The sequence below is a fragment of the Cucurbita pepo genome, chromosome 7 (assembly GCF_057944985.1).
Source record: "Cucurbita pepo subsp. pepo isolate OVF chromosome 7, ASM5794498v1, whole genome shotgun sequence".
Classification (NCBI taxonomy): Eukaryota; Viridiplantae; Streptophyta; class Magnoliopsida; order Cucurbitales; family Cucurbitaceae; genus Cucurbita; species Cucurbita pepo.
The window spans coordinates 508,914-531,496 of NC_141804.1; the positions used below are offsets into that span (position 1 = coordinate 508,914).

Genomic DNA, 22,583 nt, shown 5'->3' on the forward strand with positions numbered 1-22,583 from the left:
GAATTATTTCTACTTAATCACGAGATTTCGATCGAGAAAGCTGTGGAAGATAAATCGAACTTGTTTTAAGCTAAAGTTGACATGATTTATGAGTAGAACGAGAATGGAAAGTTGTAGACAATTTAATTGAACCGTTTTGAGCTGAAGTTGATATGATTTGTGAGGAGAACGAGAATAGGAAGTTGTGGAAGATTAATCGAACTGATTTGAGCTAAAGTTGACATGAATTATGAGTAGAACGAGAATAGAAAGCTGTGGAAGATTAATCGAAACCATTTTGAGCTGAAGTTGACATGATTTGTGAGTAGAACGAGAATAAAAAAGTTGTGGAAGATTAATTGAACCCGTTTTAAGCTGAAGTTGACATGATTTTGAGTAGAACGAGAATAGAAAGCGAGGAAAGTAACTTATTTTATGTTAAATAAGTGATATTAAAAAAATAATATAGGGGTATTTTGGTCCAAATACTTCTTTTTCTTAAAAAATTTAAGAAGTCTAAATCCAACGGAAACAACCATCGATTTACATCGGTGGTTCTAGCTTATTATAAGTATTTGTCACAATAAATTATATCTTCGATCAAATTCATAACGTTATAACCTCGGGATGAAAATGAAATCTCATAACAAAAGGACTTTCAAGACTGGCATTTCATGCACTAAGTATAACAGTTCAAGACCATCACTAACACATATGGTCTGATTTAGCCCATTACGTATTGTCGTCAGCCTCACAGTTTTAAAACACGTCTACTAGGGAGAGGTTTCCACACACTTATAAGTAGAATCTCACATCGAGCAATAGAGATCCAGATCGAGCGTTTTTTTTAATATTACAAAATATATAAAAACGCATAAATATTAAACAAAAAGTAAAGGAAAATTGGATATATGTTTCATATATATATATATATAACATAAAAACAAAACTCCATTAAGGTAAGCCTTCAAGTTCCCATCAATTATGTTTTGGTGGGTGATGCATATGAGTCAAATAATCAGCATTTTCATAAACTAATGAAGAACCATTCCCCAATTTCTTCTTCTTCTTCTTCTTGCCATTTTCACCATTGAAAGAGCTTGGAACAGCCATTTTTGAGCTCTTGCTACTTTCCAATGGCATACCTTCTTTCACTTCCAATCTTCTTCTTCCTCCAATGTTGTTGCTCAAAAGTTCCTAAGGAAAAAGTGAGCGAGATTATTGATATATATGAATCCTCGAGTCAAATTAGGGTAGATATTCACGTACCTTTTCACGTGAAGCAAAACTATCTCGAGCTTGAGCTACGTCTTTGTATTCTAAACCTGAAACGAAAAGAAAGAAAACATGGGTATTCATTAGAAGATGTAGGGCTCTTAAACAAAGTTAGATTTCGTCCTTGAGAAGTGAAAACAAGTAACCTAACCCTACGATAAAAGGGTTTATATTGATTTACTTAGCAAAACTATCTCGAGTTTGAGCTACGTTTTTGTATTCTAAACCTAAACTGAAAAGAAAGAAAACATGGGTATTCTGTAGAACTCTTAAACAAAGTCAGATTTCGTCTTCGAGAAGTGAAAACAGGTAACTTAACCCTACAAGGAAAGGGTTTATATTGATTTACTTAACAAAACTATCTCGAGCTTGAGCTACGTCTTTGTATTCTAAACCTAAACCGAAAAGAAAGAAAACATGGGTATTCATTAGAAGATGTAGAGCTCTTAAACAAAGTCAAATTTCGTCTTCGAGAAGTGAAAACAGGTAACCTAACCCTACGAGGAAAGGGTTTATATTGATTTACTTAACAAAACTATCTCGAGCTTGAGCTACGTCTTTGTATTCTAAACCTAAACCGAAAAGAAAGAAAACATGGGTATTCATTAGAAGATGTAGAGCTCTTAAACAAAGTCAAATTTCGTTTTCGAGAAGTGAAAACAGGTAACCCTAACCCTACAAGAAAACCCGTTAACCGTCTACTAGTCTATGTAAGGCTATAAAGTGCAACAAAACTAGCATTATATTATCAAATCGATTCAAACGTGAGCAACGAACATAATTCAATTGATTCGAGTTCAATCTCTACTAAACAGAAGAAAACCCGCTTCTAAATTTACGTATTGAAATGAACGAAAGATAGAGACCTCGATGAAACTTCATGATGGAAAGTGATGTAATTGGAAGAACAACCAGCAAAAAGCAAGCAAACCTAACAAAACCCATCTTTGATTGTTTGAGCACAATGAAAATGGTGGCACAAAAATGGGGTTTTTAGGGTTTTTTTAGGGTTTTTTTAGGGTTTTGTTTAGTGGAGAGGAGTTGTTGGAGGAGACAAAAGGGAGATATTTATAGAAAAGAGTGTGTAAAGTGGGATTGAGTCAAATCTATGGGACTGCTTGTCTCCGACATCCCTCTGTTTTTCATGCTTTGAAATCCCAAAAACATGTTCATTCAATTCATTCTAGGAAGTTTCGAAAACCTAAATCTTTTGTTAGATGTGTATTAGCATCAATTTTGGTGCAAACCCATGTGTCGAACTCGTTTTCTTTGAATATATATATTAGACCGAGCTCGATTGTTGAACGTGCATGTCTATACTACGAGTTCAGAATTTGTTTGCAATTGTCGTTATTCAAAATGGTTAAAGTGTGAGATCACACATCAATTGGAGAACGGAACGATATAGTTCTTATAAGGGTGTGGAAATCTCTCCCTAGTAGACGTGTTTTAAACCGTGAGGATGATGACGGTACATAACGAGCCAAAGTGGATAATATCTGCTAGTTGTGGGCTTAAGCTGTTACAAAAGGTATCATAGTCAAGTCACTGGACGGTATGCTAGTGAGGATGCTGGCCCTTCCCCTGCGGCAGATGGGAACGAAATGTTCCTTATAAGGGTGTGAAAATCTCTCCGTAATAGACGCGTTTTAAAATTGTGAGATTAACGGTGATACGTAACGTGTCAAAACGGACAATATCTACTGACAGTGGGTTTAGGTTGTTACACAAAAATTTCGAGAATTGCTCAACGTAATGTGAAGTAAAAGAGAACAATTCACGTCTCAACCATAATCTCAAACTTCGATTCTTATTCATAAGATGACACCCGTTAGAGTAATTCTGATGAGCCCTGATGTCATTTTATAAATTTTGATCGTGATTTATAAAATGTTATCAATCGTCCAAATTATTTCTTCTACTTTAGTTTGAGACATGACCGACAGTGTAAGCTAACCGAGCTAGGGTTCATGTGTGCTCACAATGATACCTTACTCTATAAACAAACCAAACATGAATGTCCAACTTTGTTAGAGGAACCAATAGGTACGTTATCAAATACGAGAAGATTAAAGCTAACCGAGCTAGGGTTCATGTGTGCTCATGATGATACCTTTCTCTATAAACAAACCAAACATGAATGTCCAACTTTGTTAGAGGAACCGATAGGTACGTTATCAAATACGAGAAGATTAAAGCTAACGGAGCTAGGGTTCATGTGTGCTCACGATGATACCTTTCTCTATAAACAAACCAAACATGAATGTCCAACTTTATTAGAGCAACCGATAGGTATGCTATCAGATACGAGAAGATTATCAATATCGATGAACTTTGATATTATTATTTTTTAATTAAAAGTGTCATCGTAGAAAGGAAGGTGTGAGTTGTTGTTGTGCGCTTGTCTAACGTTGTGGGATGAACGAGGTCAGCTTTTTTCATGGATCCAAACAAACAAGGGTGGACTTCTAAGCTATGTTTTCAACGCCCTCTCTCTTTATTTATTTATTTATTTATTTATTTTCTCAATGCCAAAAAAGTTTTATTTTATTTATTTATTAATTTTTTTCTTGGTATATGTACTATATTATATTATATATATATATATATATATATATATATATATATATATATATATATATATAAAAGAAGTTTAGATCTTTCTCTTTTCAAAGAAGTCTTGTTTTCTTGGCCAAACTCCACGTGTCGAGCTATATGTTTGTGTCTTAAAGTATGGGCGTCGGTCAGTTTACAGCCTTCATATAGTTTCTATACTAAATATCAACTTGTTATCTCGTTGTCTCATCTAAAGAAGACGTGTCATGTGAACATATAGAAACATAGAAATATTTTGCCTCGGGTCAAGTAATAGACCATGAATGAAGAAGTAGTGGGTCTTTCACTCTCTTCCTAATGAATCGAGGAGTTGGGTCGAGTTGGGTCGAGTAATAGACCATGAATGAAGAAGTGTGGGTCCTTCACTCTCTTCCCAGTGAATCGAGGAGCTGGGTCAAGTAATAGGCCATGAGCGAAGAAGTAGTGGGTCTTTCACAGTGAATCGAGGAACTGGGTCAAGGACTCCTCGTTAGATCTCCTTGCCTCTAACTTGCTTTCAAAGAACGAGCTAACAAAATCCTTGAATGGGTGTAACGATCATTACCTACTGGTAAGTCAGACCTAATCGGGCCATGAATACCATAAAAGATCTCAACTTCCTACAACCCTTTAATGAAAACCCTAGTTGCTCGGACCCTGTAAACCTAAAACTCCTCGTAACATCTCTATGGATGGACTTTGACGAGTGAATGCCCGTAATCTGCTCAATATAATATTGTATACGAAAGAAAAGGGGAAGGGGAGGCCCCAAGACATGATTTGGAATGATTTACTTTTATAATGAGAGAGATGTTTGGTGCATATTGAGTGAAAGAAGGGAAGTTTTCTCCCTAAAATACCAACATTTGAATGTGGCACCAAGCATCACCAATCACCTTTTCCCCAAAAAGCTAGGGTTCATAGGATTGTTCTTTGATGTCCCATTCATTTTCCTTTTAAAAAGAGCTATGAATTCAAGAACTAAGCTACAAAATAATGACGTCTAGAGTATAGAAGACAACCAAATTAGTAGCTCGAATTTGAGATCGTGCTTAGCACACAAACGAGCGAAAAGTTAGGAAGATCGGGCAAAAGGGTCGGAATATTCTATGAAATTGTCTCCATATTTGAGAAATTCAAGGAAATTTGATCATTAGGGCTCGACCGTGACCGTGGTGGTTCCCTACAAAACACAGTAAACAAGTAAACTCGTAGGTGGAAATAGTGTGCGAGGTCTCACATCGGTTGGAGAAGGGAACGAAACATTCCTTATAAGGGTGTGGATCCCTCTTCCTTACAGATATGTTTTAAAACCGTAAAGCTAATGACGATACGGACAATATCTACTAGTGCTTACATAGTAGAGTTCTCGTCAAATATTCTTTAGCTATGCAACTTTCACTCGATACAGGCAGTTCTTACTATCTGGTGGAGAATAGAGGTTAAAGCAGTATAACATATAGAGAACTGTAATTTATAAATCTGGTATTTTCTATAATCTTCTAGAATCAACGAGATGGTTTTATTCAACAATCATTCAACTATATAATAAAATTTTAACCTATGATTAAGATCGTATAATACGACAATTATGAATAAATTCAATCATATTAATGGTAGATTAATCTTCCTTAAATCAGTGGAGTGAAATCCCAACATCTGATTTAATTCCTTAAACGACAAAACCCCAACTTAATGTTCTTGAGGAGGGCCCCTCAGAAGAAGAAGAAGAAAAAAAAAAAAAAAAAAAAAAAAAAAAAAAAAAAAAATCTTTCTTTGATCTGTTCATCCACTTCCCCGCCGCTAATCACTCCCCTCTGCTTTAAAAACACTCTCATCCGACATAAATTCCCTCCCTCCCTTTTCCTTAAAAACTCCAAATATTTTCTCGGGAACCAAACAGAAAATCCCACCAACATTTCAACTTCATCATGCAACAACAATTCTAGCATCTGAATTTAAAAAAGCTTCAATCTTTCACCAATGGGGTCTGCAACTTCCTCGATGGCCGCCAAGTTCGCGTTCTACCCGCCCGACCCACCGTCGTACAGGTTACGAACGTTCGAACTCAAAACCTCGTGCTCTAATACCATGTTAAATTTTCATTTTTTTTATATTTTAAGTTGACGGGTTATAATAAATTTTGGTTTATGTTATTTTTAGTGTGTATTCCGACGAGATCGGGAAATTGAGAATCTCGACCGTGGAGGAGAGAGAAAATGTGGATGTTTTGAGGACGAGGACGAGGAGAGGGAACGAGATTGTGGCTATGTATGTGAAGGCTTCTTGTTCTTCGTTTACAGTGCTTTATTCCCATGGAAATGCTGCAGATCTTGGCCAGATTCACCATCTTCTTGTTCAACTTAGTCTCCATTTGGGTGTCAACATCATGGGGTTAGTCATTTTTACTCGTTCGTCTCGTGTCGTTTGTTGTGTGCGATATAGTTATCCACTAAATTTTAGATCCGTTACATAATTCGTTCTACTTTTAATTTCACAAACCGATTCATTGGATGTATGAAAATGAATTGAATCGATTATTGATACAATAACTGAAATTACGTCGATAATCGAGGGTGATTGATTTTGATTAGATTCGAATTAGTGTAACAAATCGATTTAATTTATTCGATTATGGAGAATGATTGAGTTTTTCTTACCTAATCTGTAATATCAAATACTATCCTAATAAATTTTATTATCAATTTAAAAATATTTAAATAAATAAAATATAAATTAAAATTTTTAATTCTATATTAATTTTATTTTTTATTATCAATTTTATTTTTTTATTAATATAAAATTCTTAATTTTATATTAATTTTAAATTTTATTATCAATTTTAATTTTTAATTTTTAATTTTTAATTTTAATTTTAATTTTAATTTTTTTTTTTGTGCAGATATGATTATTCTGGCTATGGACAATCTTCTGGAAAGGTATATTATATATATATATATATATATATAATTTTGAAATTTTCAATTTTCTATTTATTTTGAATTATTTATGGAGTCATATCCAATTTTAAGTCATTTTTCAAGAAAATAAAAAATTAATTTTTTTTATATATATGAAATTTTGAATTTTGAATTTCAAGAAAATTTAATAAATAATTATTTAGAGTCTTTTTAATGGATTTTTTTTTTGTCATTTATTATTATAAATTATTATTTGGAAAAAAAAAAGGAATATTTTTAATAAACTTTAAATAACTATTTTTAATAAAATGTTATTTAGAGTTTTATTATTATTATTATTTAAAAAATAAATAAATATTATGATAAATTTTTAAAGAAGCAATTAGTAAAAGGTTTAAGATTGTGGGTTAGGCAAGTGAACAAGACACATACGCCGACATAGAAGCAGCCTACAAATGCTTGCAAGAAACATACGGCGTTAAAGAAGACCAAACAATTCTGTACGGACAGTCTGTCGGCAGTGGGCCCACACTGGAGTTAGCCACGCGGCTGCCGGCGGTGAGGGCCGTCGTCCTCCACAGCCCAATTCTCTCCGGCCTCCGTGTTCTCTATCCTCCTCTCAAGAAGACTTTCTGGTTCGACATTTACAAGGTTTCCCCCCTTTTTTGCTTATATACCCTCCCTTTTCTTCTTATTTGCATTTTTGCCCTCTTCTAAAAATATTTCAAAAAATATCCCTACAATTTTAAAATTTTTAAAAGTTACCTTAAATTATTTTTTTTTAATAATTTCAAAAAATTACCATGAGTAAAAACTTTTTAAAGTTTTTTTTTCATAAAGATTAAAATATTACTTTTAAAAATTTATGGGTATTTTTTAATATAATATTTTCTATAAATATATTTTAAATTTTTAAAAAAGTTTTGGAGTTTTTTTTTATTATTTTAAATTTCAAAAAGTATTTTAAAAATAATATATTAATCGTTTACGTCTAAAACTAATAGTAAATGTATTTTTTAAACTATTTAACGATATTATTGAACTTTGGAAAGTTTAAGGATGTTTTTTAAACAAAGTGTCGAGTTCAAAGATATTTTTATTATTGCAGAATATCGACAAGATTCCGCTTCTTGATTGTCCAGTGTTGGTGATTCATGTAAGTTTTTTCGGTCATTTTTTCTTATAAGGTTTAGGGTTTGCGGTTTATTAGTAATTGAAGTTTCTTCAGGGAACCGAAGATAAAGTCGTGGATTGTTCCCATGGAAAGCAGCTGTGGGAGCTTTGCAAAGACAAGTACGAACCCTTATGGCTCAAAGGAGGAAGCCATTGTGACTTAGAACTTTACCCACAATACCTAAATCACCTTCGTAAGTTCATATCCGCCATACAAACACTACGTCCAACCAAAAAAGTTCACGAACATGATCATAAACCACCACCGACCACCGATCAAAAGGACAAATCTCGAGCTACCCATAAGTCGAGAAACAGCGTGGATCGGTTGCTAAAGTCAAAGAACAACGTAGATTCATCGGAAAGACCACGAAATAGCTTTGACCGGTAAGTCAAACTCAAACAGCTTACTAACTACTAGAAAAAATAGAAATATGTTAACGATGTGTGATGTGATTTAACAGCTTGGGAGATATAGTGCGGTCTGTTGGGTTGTGCAACGTCGACTGTTTGAAGCACGAGGTGGCCGAAGCTTGATATCGAAAAATGTAAATGACTATCTTCGTTGGATTTAATGGTTTAACGGTTCTTATCGAATTATTTATTGTCCATTTTTAGTGATATCGTTATATCAATATATTCGAGTATAATAATAAACTAAATAATGACGTGATTGAATAAAAATTGTCGTATGGTGAAAAATATTTCTATAAGAGAAAACCGTAAAAATAAATTATAAAATATTTTTGTTTACTCCAAATTTAGATTTAATATAATTTTAACGATTTTTATGATGTATTAAAATGAGTTGTTCGAGAGATGACCTTTAAAAGTTTATAATAACGTAATTTTAAAAAATAAATATTAAATTTTAATCTAAATTAGTATTTAATAGGATAGAAACTAAATATTAAATTTTTAGGAATTATATTAAAATATTTATTAATATTTAAAAATTTAATAAATATTTTTATTAACTTAGCTAAAAAAAATGGCTAACAAACGGCAGCCGCCCTAAGTAAGGATTATGAACAGATTAAAGTGTAATTACAGACAAAATTAAAATGTCCAAATTTTTAGGTGAGTAAAATACACAAAATGAACAGATTCAACCAGATTTTGTTTAATAAACAAAAGGGTTCAACAAGAATTTGTTAAAGAACCCAAAAGATTCAACGAGGCGACTGTCCTGACGGAAGCACAAGACCCACTTTTCCAGATCTCTCAATTTGTTTTCATTTGTTCTTCCCCGACTCGCTGATGTTCAAGGTTTGACCTCTTTTGATTTGAAAATCCTTTATAATTTTCGTAGTTTTTGATTCCCTTGCTTTGAATTTCGATCGATACTGCTACACCTACCTGTTCGTGGCTCTGTTCTTGTGTTTTTGATCTTTGATTGTTTGTGAAGCTCTATGATCGTGAGTTTTTCTGGGTTTATGATGGATTTTGTAGTTTTGAGGCGTATCCATTTCATGATTTTACTGGATTCTGAAGTCAATGCTTAATGGTTTTGTTTTCGATCTCACACAATTGTTCATGGAGAGTTTAATCTGATTCTGAGATCTGTTCTGATAGTTTATGTGTTGTTTGTGCATTCTGGGTTTGATGGAGAAAGTTGTTCATGAAATATGATGTTATATCTTTGAAAATTATGGAGATGCTCTGAATTTTGAAGTAGTGTTTGTTATGTTCTTGATTTTTTTTTTTTTTTGTCCTCTTTTTCTTCTTTGTTCTTCATTTCAGCTTCTCTCATTGCACCCTTTTAGATTTTGACTTTGATACATTCAATATTGTTGCATCTGTTCTTTCTTCTCCGTCCTGTTCGGAGTTTGCCTCGTTTAAAACAAGTTTGCTTGAGAATTGAGAGTTGTATCTATGAGATCCTACATCGGTTGGGAAGAACGAAACATTGTTTAGAAGGGTGTGAAAACTTCTCCCTAGCTGACTCGTTTTAAAAACTTTGAGGGGAAGCCTGAAAGGGAAAGCTCAAAGAAGATAATATCTGCTAGTGATGGGCTTGGGCTGTTACAAATGGTATCAAACATTGAACGATGTGTCAGTGAGGAGGCTGAGCCCTGAAAGAGGGTGGACACGATCAGTGTGCCAACAAGGACGCTGGGCCTCGAAAGGGGGTGGATTGTGAGATCCCACACCGATTGAGGAGGAGAACGAAACATTCTTTATAAGGGTGGGAAACCTCTTTCTAACAGACGCGTTTTAAAAACTTTGAGGGGAAGCTCTAAAGGGAAAGTCCTAAGAGGACAATATCTGCTAGCAGTGGGCTTGAGCCATTACAAATGGTATTAGAGCTAGACACGAGGAGATGTGTCAGCGAGGAGCCTGAGTCCCAAAGGAGGGTGGACATGGGGCGGTGTGCCAGTAAGGATGCTGGGCCCCGTAGGGAGTGGATTGTGAGATCTCACATCAGTTGGGGAGGAGAACGAAACATTCTTTATAAGGGTGTGTAAACCTCTCCCTAACAGACGGGTTTTAAAAACCTCGAGGGAAAGCCCGAAAGGGAAAGCTCAAAGAGGACAATATCAGCTAGCGGTGAGCTTGAGCGGTTACAATATCGCCTCGCCGTGGCTAGAATCTGTGAAGGAGAGTTTTAATATGTAATCCTTCAGCATAAATCATAGGATAGGTAGCATTCCTTAACCAAAATTGTACCTAAGAGATGGTTTAGGACTCTAAATTTCAACCAGAATCTCATTTATTTCTTCCTTCTGTTTGTTGGCAGTGAAATAAACGTCTGCGGGAATCGAACGCCTCTCAAGTTATACACTGTAAAAGTTGTTCGTCGTACAGCTACGACGTGTGTATCCGAAAGGCAACAGAAAATTTTCAGGATAATTCAGAAAACTTATCCTATAATGAATTTTGAAAGTCCTTGATTTGGATCCCACAAATAGCTACTATGATAGGGAGGAAGAACACAGGACAGGCTTCCCCACTGTTTTTGATTCTCTTGGCTCTTGCTTTCTTCTTTGTTACTTATAATTTGGTGATAGCTATTATCCGGTATGGATCCACGGGAAGGGGAGTTGGACCTAACTCGTACAATCGGTTATCGATCGACCCCGTCATTGAAATGCCAGAGAATGTGAAAAAACATAAGACAAAGTTGCCTTACCATGTTGCTTTGACAGCGACCGATGCTCCGTACAGCCAATGGCAATGTCGAATTATGTATTACTGGTACAAGAAGATGAAAGACTTGCCTGACTCCGAGATGGGAGGGTTCACTCGTGTTTTGCACTCGGGAAAACCCGATAACCTTATGGATGAGATTCCTACTATGGTGGTGGATCCTCTTCCTGATGGTGTCGACCGGGTGAGGATCCGATCATGCTTTCTTCTTTGCGTTCATTTAACTCACTGATAGCTGCTTCGAACGCCCTCGTTTCTTCTTTCAAATGAGTTGGATTCGTTTCGTTTTTCATAAAACTTGTCTGTTCTGTTCTCAGGGTTACATTGTTTTGAACAGACCATGGGCCTTTGTGCAGTGGCTGGAAAAGGCTACAATAGAGGAAGAGTGAGAATTTTATGTAAAATCATTAAAGAATAGAACCTCTCATAAACATTACTATTAGAATTCTCTTTGATTTTGTTTATGTTACAGATATATATTAATGGCAGAACCAGATCATATATTCGTTAATCCGCTTCCTAATTTATCCAACGAAGGTTATCCAGCTGCGTTTCCGTTTTTCTACATCAAACCCGATCAAAACGAAAAGGTTTTGAGAAAGTTCTTCCCTGAGGAATATGGCCCTGTAACCAATATCGACCCGATCGGAAACTCCCCCGTGATTATCAGGAAGGTGATTGGGAGATTAACACCTTTTAACATGATATTTTCTTTTCCCTGTTGCCATTCTTGCAAAGTTCTTTTCTTTTTACTCACTCGACGTTTACTGTTCGATGTGCTATATCGGTTTTGTTTATCAGGATTTGCTGGAAAAGATTGCTCCTACATGGATGAATGTTTCATTGAAGATGAAAGAGGATCCCGAGGCGGATAAAGTTTTCGGATGGGTGCTAGAAATGTAAGCTTTCAGAAACGATAAACCTTTTGTATTCTATAGTATTCCAAATTGTGAGATCGAGAGGGGAACGAAGCATTCCTTATAAGGGTGTGGAAACCTCTCCCTTGTAGACGTGTTTTAAAATCGTGAGGCTGACGGTGATACGTAACGGGCCAAAGCGGACAATATCTAGCAGTGGGCTTGGACTGTTACAAATGGTATCAGAGTGAACAGTATCTGTTAGCGGTGGGCTCCAAGGGGGGTGGATTGTGAGATCTCACGTCGATTGGAGAGGGAATGAAGCATTCCTTATAAGGACGTGGAAACCTCTCCCTAGTAGATACGTTTTAAAACTGTGAGGCTGACGGTGATACGTAATGGGTCAAAGCGAACAGTATCTGTTAGCGGTGGGCTTGGGCTGTTACAAATGGTATCAGAGCCAGACACTGAGCAGTGTGTCAGCAAGGACGTTGGCCCCAAGGGAGGTGGATTGTGAGATCCACATCAGTTGGAGAGGGGAACAAAGCATTTCTTATAAGGGTGTGGAAACCTCTCCCTAGTAGACGCGTTTTAAAACCGTAAGGCTGACGAGGATACACAAATTTTAAAATCCGTAGTGAAATGCTGTCTTCTAAAGCTCACTTTTTCCCCGAAGGTATGCTTATGCAGTTGCTTCAGCTTTGCATGGCGTGCAGCACGTTCTTCGGAAAGATTTTATGTTGCAGGTATGACATCCATTGATTCTAACTGGTGAGCCATATTGAAACCAATCTTGAGATGTTCCTTCTTTTTCTTTTCTAACTGGTCAGCCACCATGGGACTTGGAGATTGGTAAAAAGTTCATTATACATTATACTTACGGATGTGACTACAACTTAAAGGTGAAGTTTCTTTGCCTTTGTTCCTTTCTTTTCTATAATCTTAGCTCTTATAATGAACTCACTTTCCTGAAAATCATTAGGGCGAATTGACTTATGGTAAAATTGGTGAATGGCGATTCGACAAGAGGTCGCATTTACGTGGACCTCCTCCGAGAAACATTTCTTTACCCCCTCCCGGAGTTCCTGAAAGTGTGGTACGTTTCTAGAAACCCATTCTCCTTGTCTTCACCTATTGCCGCATGTTTTTCGGTTGGAGAGAGGAACAAAACATTTCTTACAAGGGTGTGGAAACTTCTCCCTAATAGACGCGTTTTAAAAACCTCGAAGGGAAAGTCCAAAGAGGACAATATCGGCTAACGGTGGACTTGGGTTGTTACAAAATGATACTAGAGCCAGACATTGGGCGGTGTGTCAGCGAGGACGCTGGCCCCCAACGGGGATGGATTGTGCGATCCCACACCGGTTGGTAGGGGAATGAAACATTTCTTATAATGGTGTGGAAACCTCTTTTTAGTAGACGTGTTTTAAAAACTGAGGGGAAGTCCTTGAAAGGAAAGTTCAAAGAGGACAATATCTGCTAATGGTGGGCTTGAGCTATTACAAAATGATATCAGAGCCAAACATCAAGCGATGTGCCAGCAAGGACGCTAGCCTCCAAGAGGGGTAGATTGTGAGATCTCACATTGGTTGGAGAGAGGAACAAAGCATTCCTTAAGGGTTGGAAACCTCTCCGTAGCCAGGCCGTTTTAAAAACCTTGAGGGAAAGCTCTCGAAGGGAAAGTCCAAAGAGAACAGTATCAGCTAACAGTGAGCTTGGACTATTATAGAAACCCATGTCGAGGATGATTTAGTTTATTGTTTGGTCGTATTCCTGCAAACTAAGGAAGTGCATAAAACTCGGAAACCATACTGAACCATGCATAGTCCTAACATATTTGAAATAGCGAAATTGCTCTTATGAAAAGTGATTTGTGGCCTCTATGTTCATTGTTGGCAGGTAACCCTAGTAAAGATGGTGAATGAAGCAACCGCTAACATTCCAAATTGGGACACAACATAGATATAAAAGAGATACAAGGTGCCCAAGCTTTTGGGGATATTCCTATAGATGTTTAATGTTTAAGGCCATGATATTGTTATAGAAACCAATCAAATACCCTTGTTTTGATTCTTCGAGGAAATTGCACAAACGACCTTGAACTATGAACTTTATTACAATCATACCCTTGAACGTTTCATTTGAGCATTCAGCCTCTCGTGTTTTGTCCAGGGCTGCTGTTTGTCTCTTCTCTTAGTTATTAGTTTATCGTTTAATTGAGTTTCACATGTCTGACTTGCTCGTTGAGCTTATTACTAACATATCGGGACAAAAAAAAACAAAAAAAAATTACAAGGGGCTAATTGCAACACTTAAAAAGTATAAGGACCAATTAGTAATTTTGACCATTTTTTTAACCAAAAGGCAAAGGCAAGTCCAATTAATGGGGGCTAAGTGGAATATTTCTTTTTTGAGGGGTCAAATCTATATTTGGGGCAAGTTGGAAATTGAAAAAGTCAACCAAACCAATTTGACTCAGTCAACTTTGTGTTGGCAAGTTTGATTTATATAATAAAATTTAAAATATTTTTGTCCACGTATTAAATTTTAATGGATTTTGTCTACTTTTAAGACAGTAAAAAATGTTTGTAATTATTAGATAATAAAACATATTTTAGAACAACAACCATATATAACAGACAAAAATAAACAATATTTGTTTTGACCCATTAGAGGTTTCCTTGTCTTAGGACGCAAGTCTACCACTAGTAGATATTGTCTGTTTTGACTCATTACGTATTGCCATCAGCCCCATGATTTTAAAACGTGTATGTTAGAGAGAGGTTCCCACACCCTTATAAGAAATGTTTCGGTTTCCTCTCGAATCAATGTGGAATCTCACACTCCTTTACTCGACAAGCTCTCTCGCACGTGTAATTTGAAAAAAGTTTAGCTTCTTTTGATCGGTGAGTGAGATAGTTTAAATAAGTATGGAATATTTGACTATTGATGAGTTCACACTTGAAATCCTTTTTCCAATTTTTTGACATTTTAAAATTCCATCCCCATTGCCCTACAACACCCTTCATTTTAATCTCTAATATTTAAATATTTAAATAGTGGTTTTTTTAATTATTAAATTATTAAATTATTTATTATTATTATTATATGTCAATATTAAGAAGATAAGAGGATAATATTTCATGCTACTCGTATATAAATAATAAATTAATGAAAAATATATAATAATTCCACTAATTAAATGCTCACGTTTAATTAATAATTTTTTTTTAATTAAACAAATTACTTTTATTTATTTTATAAATAAATAAATAGAAAGTTTGAACGCACAATGTTTTAAAAAGATTCCAAGTTGGAAACAACAATTTCGTCTGCTGGAAATTTATGGACCCCACTGCCCCTCCGCCGCCACATACGTTGCGTCTACACGTTGAGGCTATTTTCGTCATTTCAGTTCTTCTCACCAAACCCTCGGGTTTCTTCTCCTTCTTCTTCTTACTCCACTCCTTCTATCCGATTCAATTCCGTTCAAATTTCCTACAAAAACCTAAATTCCTCTGCAAATCCAGATTTCTTCTCACTCAAATTCTTGATTATCGTTTCGATTCGATTCGATTCGATTCGATTCGACTCCATTGCAGTTGCTGAAGATGGAGGTGAAGCGCCGTACGGCTTCCACTTTGGTCTCTCGTCTTAGCTCCGTCTCCGAGCAAATCCGGTGCGAATCCCTGTCGGAGCTCCGATTGATGACGAAGAACGACGCTGAGAGCCGATCGCTTATTGCTGAAACTGGTGCAATTCCTTACTTGGCTGAGACTCTGTATTCCTCCTCTCACGCTGCCCAAGAAGACGCCGCTGCTACGCTGCTTAATCTCTCAATTTCCTCCCGTGAAGCTTTGATGTCCACACATGGCCTCCTCGACGCGATTTCTCATGTGCTTGGCCATCATAATTCCTCTTCTTCTGCCGCCGCTGTCCAGTCCTGTGCTGCGACTCTTCATAGTCTTCTCGTTGTGGATGAGTACCGCCCGATTATTGGTTCAAAGCGTGATATAATATATTCGCTTGTTGATATTCTCAAATTTAGGAAATCTCCTCAGAGATCGATTAAGGATGCTCTGAAAGCGTTGTTTGGGATTGCGCTGTGTCAGCCGAATCGGTCCACTATGGTCGATCTCGGAGTGATTCCTCCGTTATTCTCTTTGGTTGTGGTCGGCAGTCACGCCGGGATTGTTGAGGATGCGTCGGCGGTGGTCGCGCAGGTAGCGGGATGTGAAGATAGCGAATTAGCGTTTCGTAAGGTTTCCGGATTGGGAGTTTTGGTGGATTTGTTGGATTCAGGGACTGGTTCAAGTCAGAGGACAAAGGAGAACGCGGTATCGGCGTTGTTGAATTTAGCGAGGTGGGGAGGAGAGAGGGCGGAGGAGGACATCAAGGATTTGGGATCTGGAATCTTGAGCGAAATTGGAGATGTGGCCATGAACGGCAGTGAGAAGGGGAAAGCCAAGGCGGTGGAATTGTTGAAGCTAATTGCAAGTGGCGACATCGACGGTAACGTATTCGAGGATTTGCAGTTGGATCGTTTGATAAATTCATGCTCTGAATAGGCTTCTGCTCCATCTTCCCTCTCTCTTTGATTGATTGATTGATTGATTACTCTCCACCATATTCATGTGTGATCGGATTAATTCTTTTTCCCTCGTTTGAACAAATTCCATGTACAAATTCAACATGAATGTATCTGTAGATTATAGTTCAGTATCAAAATTCTACACTTTCGACCTAGAATTCAACAAATTTTCATGTGACTCGCATGATCTTGTGGCTGATCTTTGGTATGTAATCTCTGTTCCACCTAGAATTTATGTCTGAAGTTGAGTTGGTAATTAATGGTGAATGAATGGATAGAGTTTGAAGCACCATTATCAGGATATGCTTCTTTACCTATCTGCTGTATTTGGATCATTCCATTTCTGGGTTGCTTTCCTTCTTTGTGCTTGTCCTTTGCCTCTTTGTTCTTATCCTATTACCAATCTTTTATCCACTCCATTTTTATAGTGATTTTTATTGCTAACCCAAATCCATGTTCTTCACTTAGCTCACCAAACTCCCACGTCATTCTTCTCCCATTACTTTAGAATGATGAAACCCTTACTGGTATGATGGATGGATGGATGAATAGTAACATTTCATTTGAGTTTTCCTCTTGAATGTGAAAATAGTGTAAAATGTTGAGTATTGCAGATGAACGATGTAAAGCTTTCGTACAAAATGTTAGAAACCACGGTTGGTATAGTTCAACTTCTTTTTGGCCGTACAAAATGTTAGAAACTATGGCTCTACACGATGGTATGATATTGTCACTTTGAGCTTAAACTCTCATGGCTTTGCTTTTGGTTTCCCTGAAATGTCTCGTACAAATGGAGATGTATTCAACCCCTTAATTAGTCGTTGTGGGACTCCTCTCTCAACAATCCTCCCCTCGAACAAAGCATACCATAGAGCCTCCTATGAGGCCTATGTAGCCTTTGAATAGTCTCTCCTTAATCGAGGCTCAACTCTTTCTCTAGATCCCTCGAACAAAGGACACTTGAGTCACTTTTGACTTCACCTTCAAGGCTCACAATTTCTTTGTTCGACATCTGAGAATTCTATCGACATGACTAAGTTAATAGCATGACTCTAATATCATGTTAGAAACCACAGTTCTCCACAATGGTATGGTATGATATGGTACATTTTGAGTATGAACTCAAATAACTTTGTTTTTTGTTTCCTCAAAATGTCTCGTATTCCTTATCTATAAATCCATGATCAACCCTTTAATTAGTCGATATGGGACTCCTCTCCCAACAATTCTCAGCATTATAAACCCACGATCAACTCATTAATTAGTCGATGTGTAACTCCTCCCCAACAATCCTCATGCTCGTTCTTTGTGAGTTCACTATTTGCCTTCTGATTTTTGGTGAGTTTTTTACATTGCATAAACTTATGATCTGCTAAAAAAGAAGTGCTTTCTTCGACAGTAGATGATGGCAAGTCTCTTGAGCATGAGGGCCCACAGTTCATCATGGGCAAAAGAACAGAAGGTAAACTTTGGTTAAGTTTCATTTTTTAGTTAAATTTATGACCTTTTACTACAAAAGTAATAATACTTTAAATGATTAACTTAAATTTAAATTGGTAGATGGAGTGATATTTTGATAAATAAACTTTTTATTTATTTATTTACTATTGTAATTTTACATGGTTTAAATATCAAAATTAAATCAACCTAAAAAGTTTATCAATTAAAATGAAATTTAGATTAAAATTTTTTAAAAAAAATTATAGCTAATTTTTCGTTTTTGTAAACATTTTGAACTTTTTTAGAACACATCTACACAATTCTTAATAACTTTTTTTTTTTTTTAATTAAATTATTTATTTTAAAAAAATTTGCAAAAAATGAATATTATTACACGTTATGTTTGATAATTCGTTTCTCTTTAGTTTTAAATTTTAAAATTAAGCTTATAAATAATCTATGAATTTCTTTATTTTATTATCAATTTTTTGAAACTCAGGCTAAGTGTTGAAAATTAAAAATCGAATTTTAGTAAGAATATAAATGTTTTTATTAAATTGATAATAAAATAAATGATTATCAATATTACAAATTTGGATAAAAATTAAGTTCTTAATCATGAAGACTAAGTTAAGTTTTTCTTCTTAATCTTTTTAATTAAGCGTATAAATGGTGTGATTAAAAGGACCAAAAATGAAAAACTTTGGAAGCCCTCACAAATCAAACGGATATGGCTGATAAGAGAAAGAACTTGGAAGCGTAATTCGAGGCAATTCGACCTGGCTGGAGCAGTCACCAAACCATATCCATTGCGAAAACGAAGGATTTCCCTCCACTGCAACAGTTGAACCTCTCCCCCTTCGTCAATGGCGCTTTTACAGCCCCCCAAAACCCTTCAAATCACCGCCAATCTCTTCCCCATCTCTAATTTCAGCTCCATTCGACCTTCCATTTCAATTCCTTTCTCCTCCTCCTCCAAAACCCATCAACAAAATGCTCTTCTTTCATCATCCACCACTCCCAGAAGGATTCTGTGCAAACCCCCCAAGGGAAAGTACATCCACGACGATTATCTTGTGGTAAACTTGTGTTTTCTTTGATTTTGTTTGTGGGTTTGTTGCCAATTGTTCGCTTCTTTTCGCTATTGATTCGGTTAATCATCTATGAGGTGCTTGTTTTGGTGTTGGGTTTGTAGAAGAAGATGACGGCTGGGGAAGTGCAGGAGCTGGTGAAGGGGAAAAGAAATGTGCCGCTTATAATCGATTTCTATGCTACATGGTGTGGACCCTGCATTCTAATGGCTCAAGAACTTGAAATGGTATGTAGCAATTTGATATGAACTCACATTTATATGGCGTTTCTTTGCTGTACATGTGCCTAAATGCTTCATTTTCAAATATGGCGTTCAAAGAATGTATGTTATTATCCATTGGCTTAAGTTTTTTGTAGTTTGTAGCAACATGGTATTAGATAGGAGTCCTTGTGTTAAAACCTCACTAGTAAGTTGCTGTGTTCCATGCTAGTTTTCGAATCCATAAGTGAACCTTCCTGTAAACGCTCAAGCCCACTGCTAGTAGATATTGTCCTCTTTGGGCTTTCCCTTTCGGGTTTCCCCTCAAGGATTTTAAAACGCGTCTTCTAGGGAGAGGTTTTCACACCCTTGTAAAGAATGCTTTGTTCCCTTCTCAACCAACGTGGGATCTCACAATCCACCCCCCTTGGGGGCCAGCGTCCTTACTAGCACTCGTTCCCCTCTCATAGAGAGATCTCACACTATCAGGTTAAACATTTTGGTTTAGTAGTGATTTAGCTTCTGAGTGCTGTTTGATTATTATTTCAAATATATTGTATGTTTAGATAGGCTAAAGGCTATTTTAGTTTAGTTTACATTTTCCCTTTTAGCTGGAACAACTGGGATGAGCTTCTATATAATTGTGGTAAAGAGGAACGCATGCCTGATGTACAGTATATATGTGTAAAGCTACTGTAGTCAGTTTGGGTACTGGTAGTACCATGGTGATTTGGGCTATTCACATGGTTGGCACTGTAATATTGTGGTCTGTAACGGTGGTTTAGCATTGGCATCGCACATGATCGTCTCGTAATGGTGGTCTGACTGCAGGAGGAATAATCTGCGTGGCTCGATAAATCGATCCTCTTTGCATTCAATCAGTGTATCCCAAACTAGCAATTCTATCTTTTGTTAGTATATTTACTCCTATTCTGTGTCCTACAGTTTATATAGGGGTGGAAGAGATTCCTAGTCCATACGCCCATCGTTTTTTCTTTACTTCTGTGCTCTAGTGTGAGATCTCACATCGGTTGGAGAGGGAAACAAAGCATTCTTTATAAGGGTGTGGAAACCTCTCTCTAGTAGATGCATTTTAAAACCGTGAAGCTGACGGTGATACGTAACAGTCTAAAGCGGACAATATCTGCTAGCGGTGGGCTTGAGCTTGGGCTGTTACGTCTAGCCTCTATCTTAGGTGGAAAGTTCACTTTAAAATGATACACGTATTTGATTATCAAGCTTGTTTGTATTCTGAATATTTTTGTGCTCGTGATCACGTACAAAGCTTATCACGAGCACAAAGCTTACGTTTCTGCGAATTTGTGTTATTTTTATTGAACAAAGAATATGTGGGAGCAAGACTCACCATAAACAAGTCTATAGATTATAGTTCTGGTCAAACTTGCTTGAACAAAGTTGGTTGGATGGAGTTTTTGCACTTTCATTTTGTGTATGCGCTGGAGTAAAGTAGTGGTTTGTTCAAGGAAAATGGTAGCCCACCGCTAGTAAATATTATCCGTTTTAGCCCGTTATGTATTGTTGTCAGCCCGATTTTAAAACATGGCTATTAGGGAGAGGTTTTCACACCCTTATAAGCAATGCTTTGTTCCCCTCTCCAATTGATGTGGGATCTCACAATCCACTCTCCTTGGGGCCAGCGTCCTCGCTGGCACACCGCTCGGTATCTGGCTCTGATATCATTTGTAACAGCCCAACCCCACCGCTGGCAAATATTGTCCACTTTGGCCCGTTACATATCGCCGTTAGTTTCACAGTTTTAAAATGCGTTTGTTAGGGAGAGGTTTCCACACTCTTATGAGCAATGTTTCGTTCCCCTCTCCAATCGATGTGGGATCTCACACAATGCAACCACATATCAGTACTATTTTTATTGTCATGTCGGTGATATTTTACAACACTTTTACTATTGATTTTCGTTCATGAAAGTTTTATATTTTCAAATCTCTTCGGCCTCGCATCATCTGCCAAACTTCCCATTATTCCCCAGAGTGGGCTAGTTTTCAAATTTCACATTGCCTCATGGATCTGCTATATCTGATTATTTGCAAATGTGTTGTTTGCTGAACATGTCGATGCTCGAGACGATTGCTTGAGCTGATAGCATTATCTATTAACTTCGAACATAGATTAACATTTGGAGTTGTTGGATTAGGCTGTAACTAATACATGCTTATTCAACTTCCATTTTGGAAATCATGGAAGCAATCGCTAACGTGTAGCTCTTACCACAGCTTGCGGTCGAGTACGAGAACAATGCAATGATCATCAAGGTTGATACAGATGACGAATATGAATTCTCGCGCGATATGCAGGTGAAAACACATCAATCCTTTCTCCCTATCCTCTTTGCTTGGTCTCTATACGACAAAGCGTTCTTACACGAAACACTCTCATCTGTATGATCTACAAACACATCAATTATCAGCAAATCGAGTTGTGAAAGATATTGTCTTTGTTCGTTTGAAAGGTAAATCTGAGTTTGATGCCTTGTTTCAGGTGAGAGGACTGCCTACTCTCTTTTTCATTAGCCCGGATCCGAAAAAAGAAGCTATCCGCACCGAAGGTCTCATTCCGATTCAGATGATGCGAGATATCATCGATAAAGAGATGTGAGCTATGAAGAAAGCAACATCAGGAATACCCTTGTCAACACAGCGGGAAATTTGGAGCTCGAACGTGTTCTTTCGAGTCGTGGATGGAGTTTTTTGGCCTCCAGTAAGTCATTTTTTAACCAGAGATTTGAATGGCGGAAAAGCTATTACTTTGCTCCCATCATTTTGTACTGAAAACAGAATTTTCTTTTCTTTAGGAAGTGTTATCTTGTAGTAGCAACAGTTCAACTAACAGAGTTTTAGTTGGTTTTAAAAATTTAATCATGGGTTGGTTTGGTTCGGTTCGTTTTCGGCTCTTTGGAAATCGATTCGAATGTATCTACTTATACCCTATTGTCAAATATGTGTTCTCGAGAGCATGGGATGTCGGGATCTCGAGCTGGAATTTTAAGAGGGAATCTCGCCATGAGAGAGGGCAAGATGGAGTGTAATAAGGTTAGACGTAGCGTTTTCTTTGTTGACACTACATGCTTCAACCAAATATAATAGGGTCAGATGGATGTCTGGTCAAAATAATCGAGATGAACGCAAGCTAGCCTAGACACTCGTCGATATCAAACAAAAAAAAATCGACTGTTTTTATTGTCACTTGTTTTTTAAGATGAGGAACGTAATTGCTTGAATTTATTTATTTATTATTATTATTATTTTTTTTTTTTTTTATGTAAGTAAGATTAA

General features: G+C 36.7%; 5 protein-coding genes across 5 annotated transcripts; 4 read left to right on the top strand and 1 right to left on the bottom strand.

The window, feature by feature from the left end:
- Positions 1–934: 934 nt before the first annotated feature.
- On the bottom strand, positions 935–2,262 carry LOC147791574 (uncharacterized). The gene is made up of 3 exons (XM_087125155.1): positions 2,121–2,262; positions 1,249–1,304; positions 935–1,176 (listed from the first exon to the last, which is right to left on the bottom strand). The coding sequence occupies exons 1-3, from the start codon at positions 2,197–2,199 to the stop codon at positions 958–960; spliced, it is 354 nt and encodes a 117-aa protein (XP_086981281.1). The 5' UTR covers positions 2,200–2,262; the 3' UTR covers positions 935–957.
- Positions 2,263–5,690: 3,428 nt separating this feature from the next.
- LOC111798731 (uncharacterized) lies at positions 5,691–8,548 on the top strand. Its single transcript, XM_087125573.1, has 7 exons — positions 5,691–5,900; positions 6,013–6,243; positions 6,752–6,788; positions 7,182–7,421; positions 7,879–7,926; positions 7,999–8,330; positions 8,408–8,548. The coding sequence occupies exons 1-7, from the start codon at positions 5,833–5,835 to the stop codon at positions 8,478–8,480; spliced, it is 1,029 nt and encodes a 342-aa protein (XP_086981699.1). The 5' UTR covers positions 5,691–5,832; the 3' UTR covers positions 8,481–8,548.
- A 485-nt stretch (positions 8,549–9,033) lies between these two features.
- LOC111799196 (hydroxyproline O-arabinosyltransferase RDN2) lies at positions 9,034–14,096 on the top strand. Its single transcript, XM_023682637.2, has 9 exons — positions 9,034–9,212; positions 10,684–11,277; positions 11,411–11,478; positions 11,566–11,767; positions 11,895–11,992; positions 12,627–12,696; positions 12,781–12,852; positions 12,933–13,046; positions 13,850–14,096. The coding sequence occupies exons 2-9, from the start codon at positions 10,861–10,863 to the stop codon at positions 13,910–13,912; spliced, it is 1,104 nt and encodes a 367-aa protein (XP_023538405.2). The 5' UTR covers positions 9,034–9,212; positions 10,684–10,860; the 3' UTR covers positions 13,913–14,096.
- Positions 14,097–15,227: 1,131 nt separating this feature from the next.
- Positions 15,228–16,842, top strand: LOC111798944 (ARM repeat superfamily protein). Its single transcript, XM_023682299.2, has one exon. The coding sequence runs from the start codon at positions 15,562–15,564 to the stop codon at positions 16,516–16,518; it is 957 nt and encodes a 318-aa protein (XP_023538067.2). The 5' UTR covers positions 15,228–15,561; the 3' UTR covers positions 16,519–16,842.
- Positions 16,843–18,680: 1,838 nt separating this feature from the next.
- Positions 18,681–22,209, top strand: LOC111798945 (Thioredoxin z). The gene is made up of 4 exons (XM_023682300.2): positions 18,681–19,060; positions 19,177–19,299; positions 21,525–21,605; positions 21,790–22,209. The coding sequence occupies exons 1-4, from the start codon at positions 18,848–18,850 to the stop codon at positions 21,904–21,906; spliced, it is 534 nt and encodes a 177-aa protein (XP_023538068.2). The 5' UTR covers positions 18,681–18,847; the 3' UTR covers positions 21,907–22,209.
- The last annotated feature ends 374 nt before the right edge of the window (positions 22,210–22,583 follow it).

Excerpts from the sequence above, each read along its gene's own strand:
- LOC111799196 (XM_023682637.2), top strand. The coding sequence starts at position 10,861 with ATGATAGGGAGGAAGAACACAGGACAGGCTTCCCCACTGTTTTTGATT. Across the intron at positions 11,479-11,565 it reads AAGGCTACAATAGAGGAAGA|ATATATATTAATGGCAGAAC; the intron begins GTGAGAATTTTA and ends TTTATGTTACAG. Across the intron at positions 11,768-11,894 it reads CCCCCGTGATTATCAGGAAG|GATTTGCTGGAAAAGATTGC; the intron begins GTGATTGGGAGA and ends TTTGTTTATCAG.
- LOC111798944 (XM_023682299.2), top strand. The coding sequence starts at position 15,562 with ATGGAGGTGAAGCGCCGTACGGCTTCCACTTTGGTCTCTCGTCTTAGC.
- LOC147791574 (XM_087125155.1), bottom strand. The coding sequence starts at position 2,199 with ATGGGTTTTGTTAGGTTTGCTTGCTTTTTGCTGGTTGTTCTTCCAATT. Across the intron at positions 1,305-2,120 it reads CATCATGAAGTTTCATCGAG|GTTTAGAATACAAAGACGTA; the intron begins GTCTCTATCTTT and ends TTTTCGTTTCAG. Across the intron at positions 1,177-1,248 it reads GTTTTGCTTCACGTGAAAAG|GAACTTTTGAGCAACAACAT; the intron begins GTACGTGAATAT and ends CTTTTTCCTTAG.
- LOC111798945 (XM_023682300.2), top strand. The coding sequence starts at position 18,848 with ATGGCGCTTTTACAGCCCCCCAAAACCCTTCAAATCACCGCCAATCTC. Across the intron at positions 19,300-21,524 it reads TGGCTCAAGAACTTGAAATG|CTTGCGGTCGAGTACGAGAA; the intron begins GTATGTAGCAAT and ends CTCTTACCACAG. Across the intron at positions 21,606-21,789 it reads AATTCTCGCGCGATATGCAG|GTGAGAGGACTGCCTACTCT; the intron begins GTGAAAACACAT and ends GCCTTGTTTCAG.
- LOC111798731 (XM_087125573.1), top strand. The coding sequence starts at position 5,833 with ATGGGGTCTGCAACTTCCTCGATGGCCGCCAAGTTCGCGTTCTACCCG. Across the intron at positions 5,901-6,012 it reads CCCGACCCACCGTCGTACAG|TGTGTATTCCGACGAGATCG; the intron begins GTTACGAACGTT and ends TGTTATTTTTAG. Across the intron at positions 7,927-7,998 it reads GTCCAGTGTTGGTGATTCAT|GGAACCGAAGATAAAGTCGT; the intron begins GTAAGTTTTTTC and ends AAGTTTCTTCAG.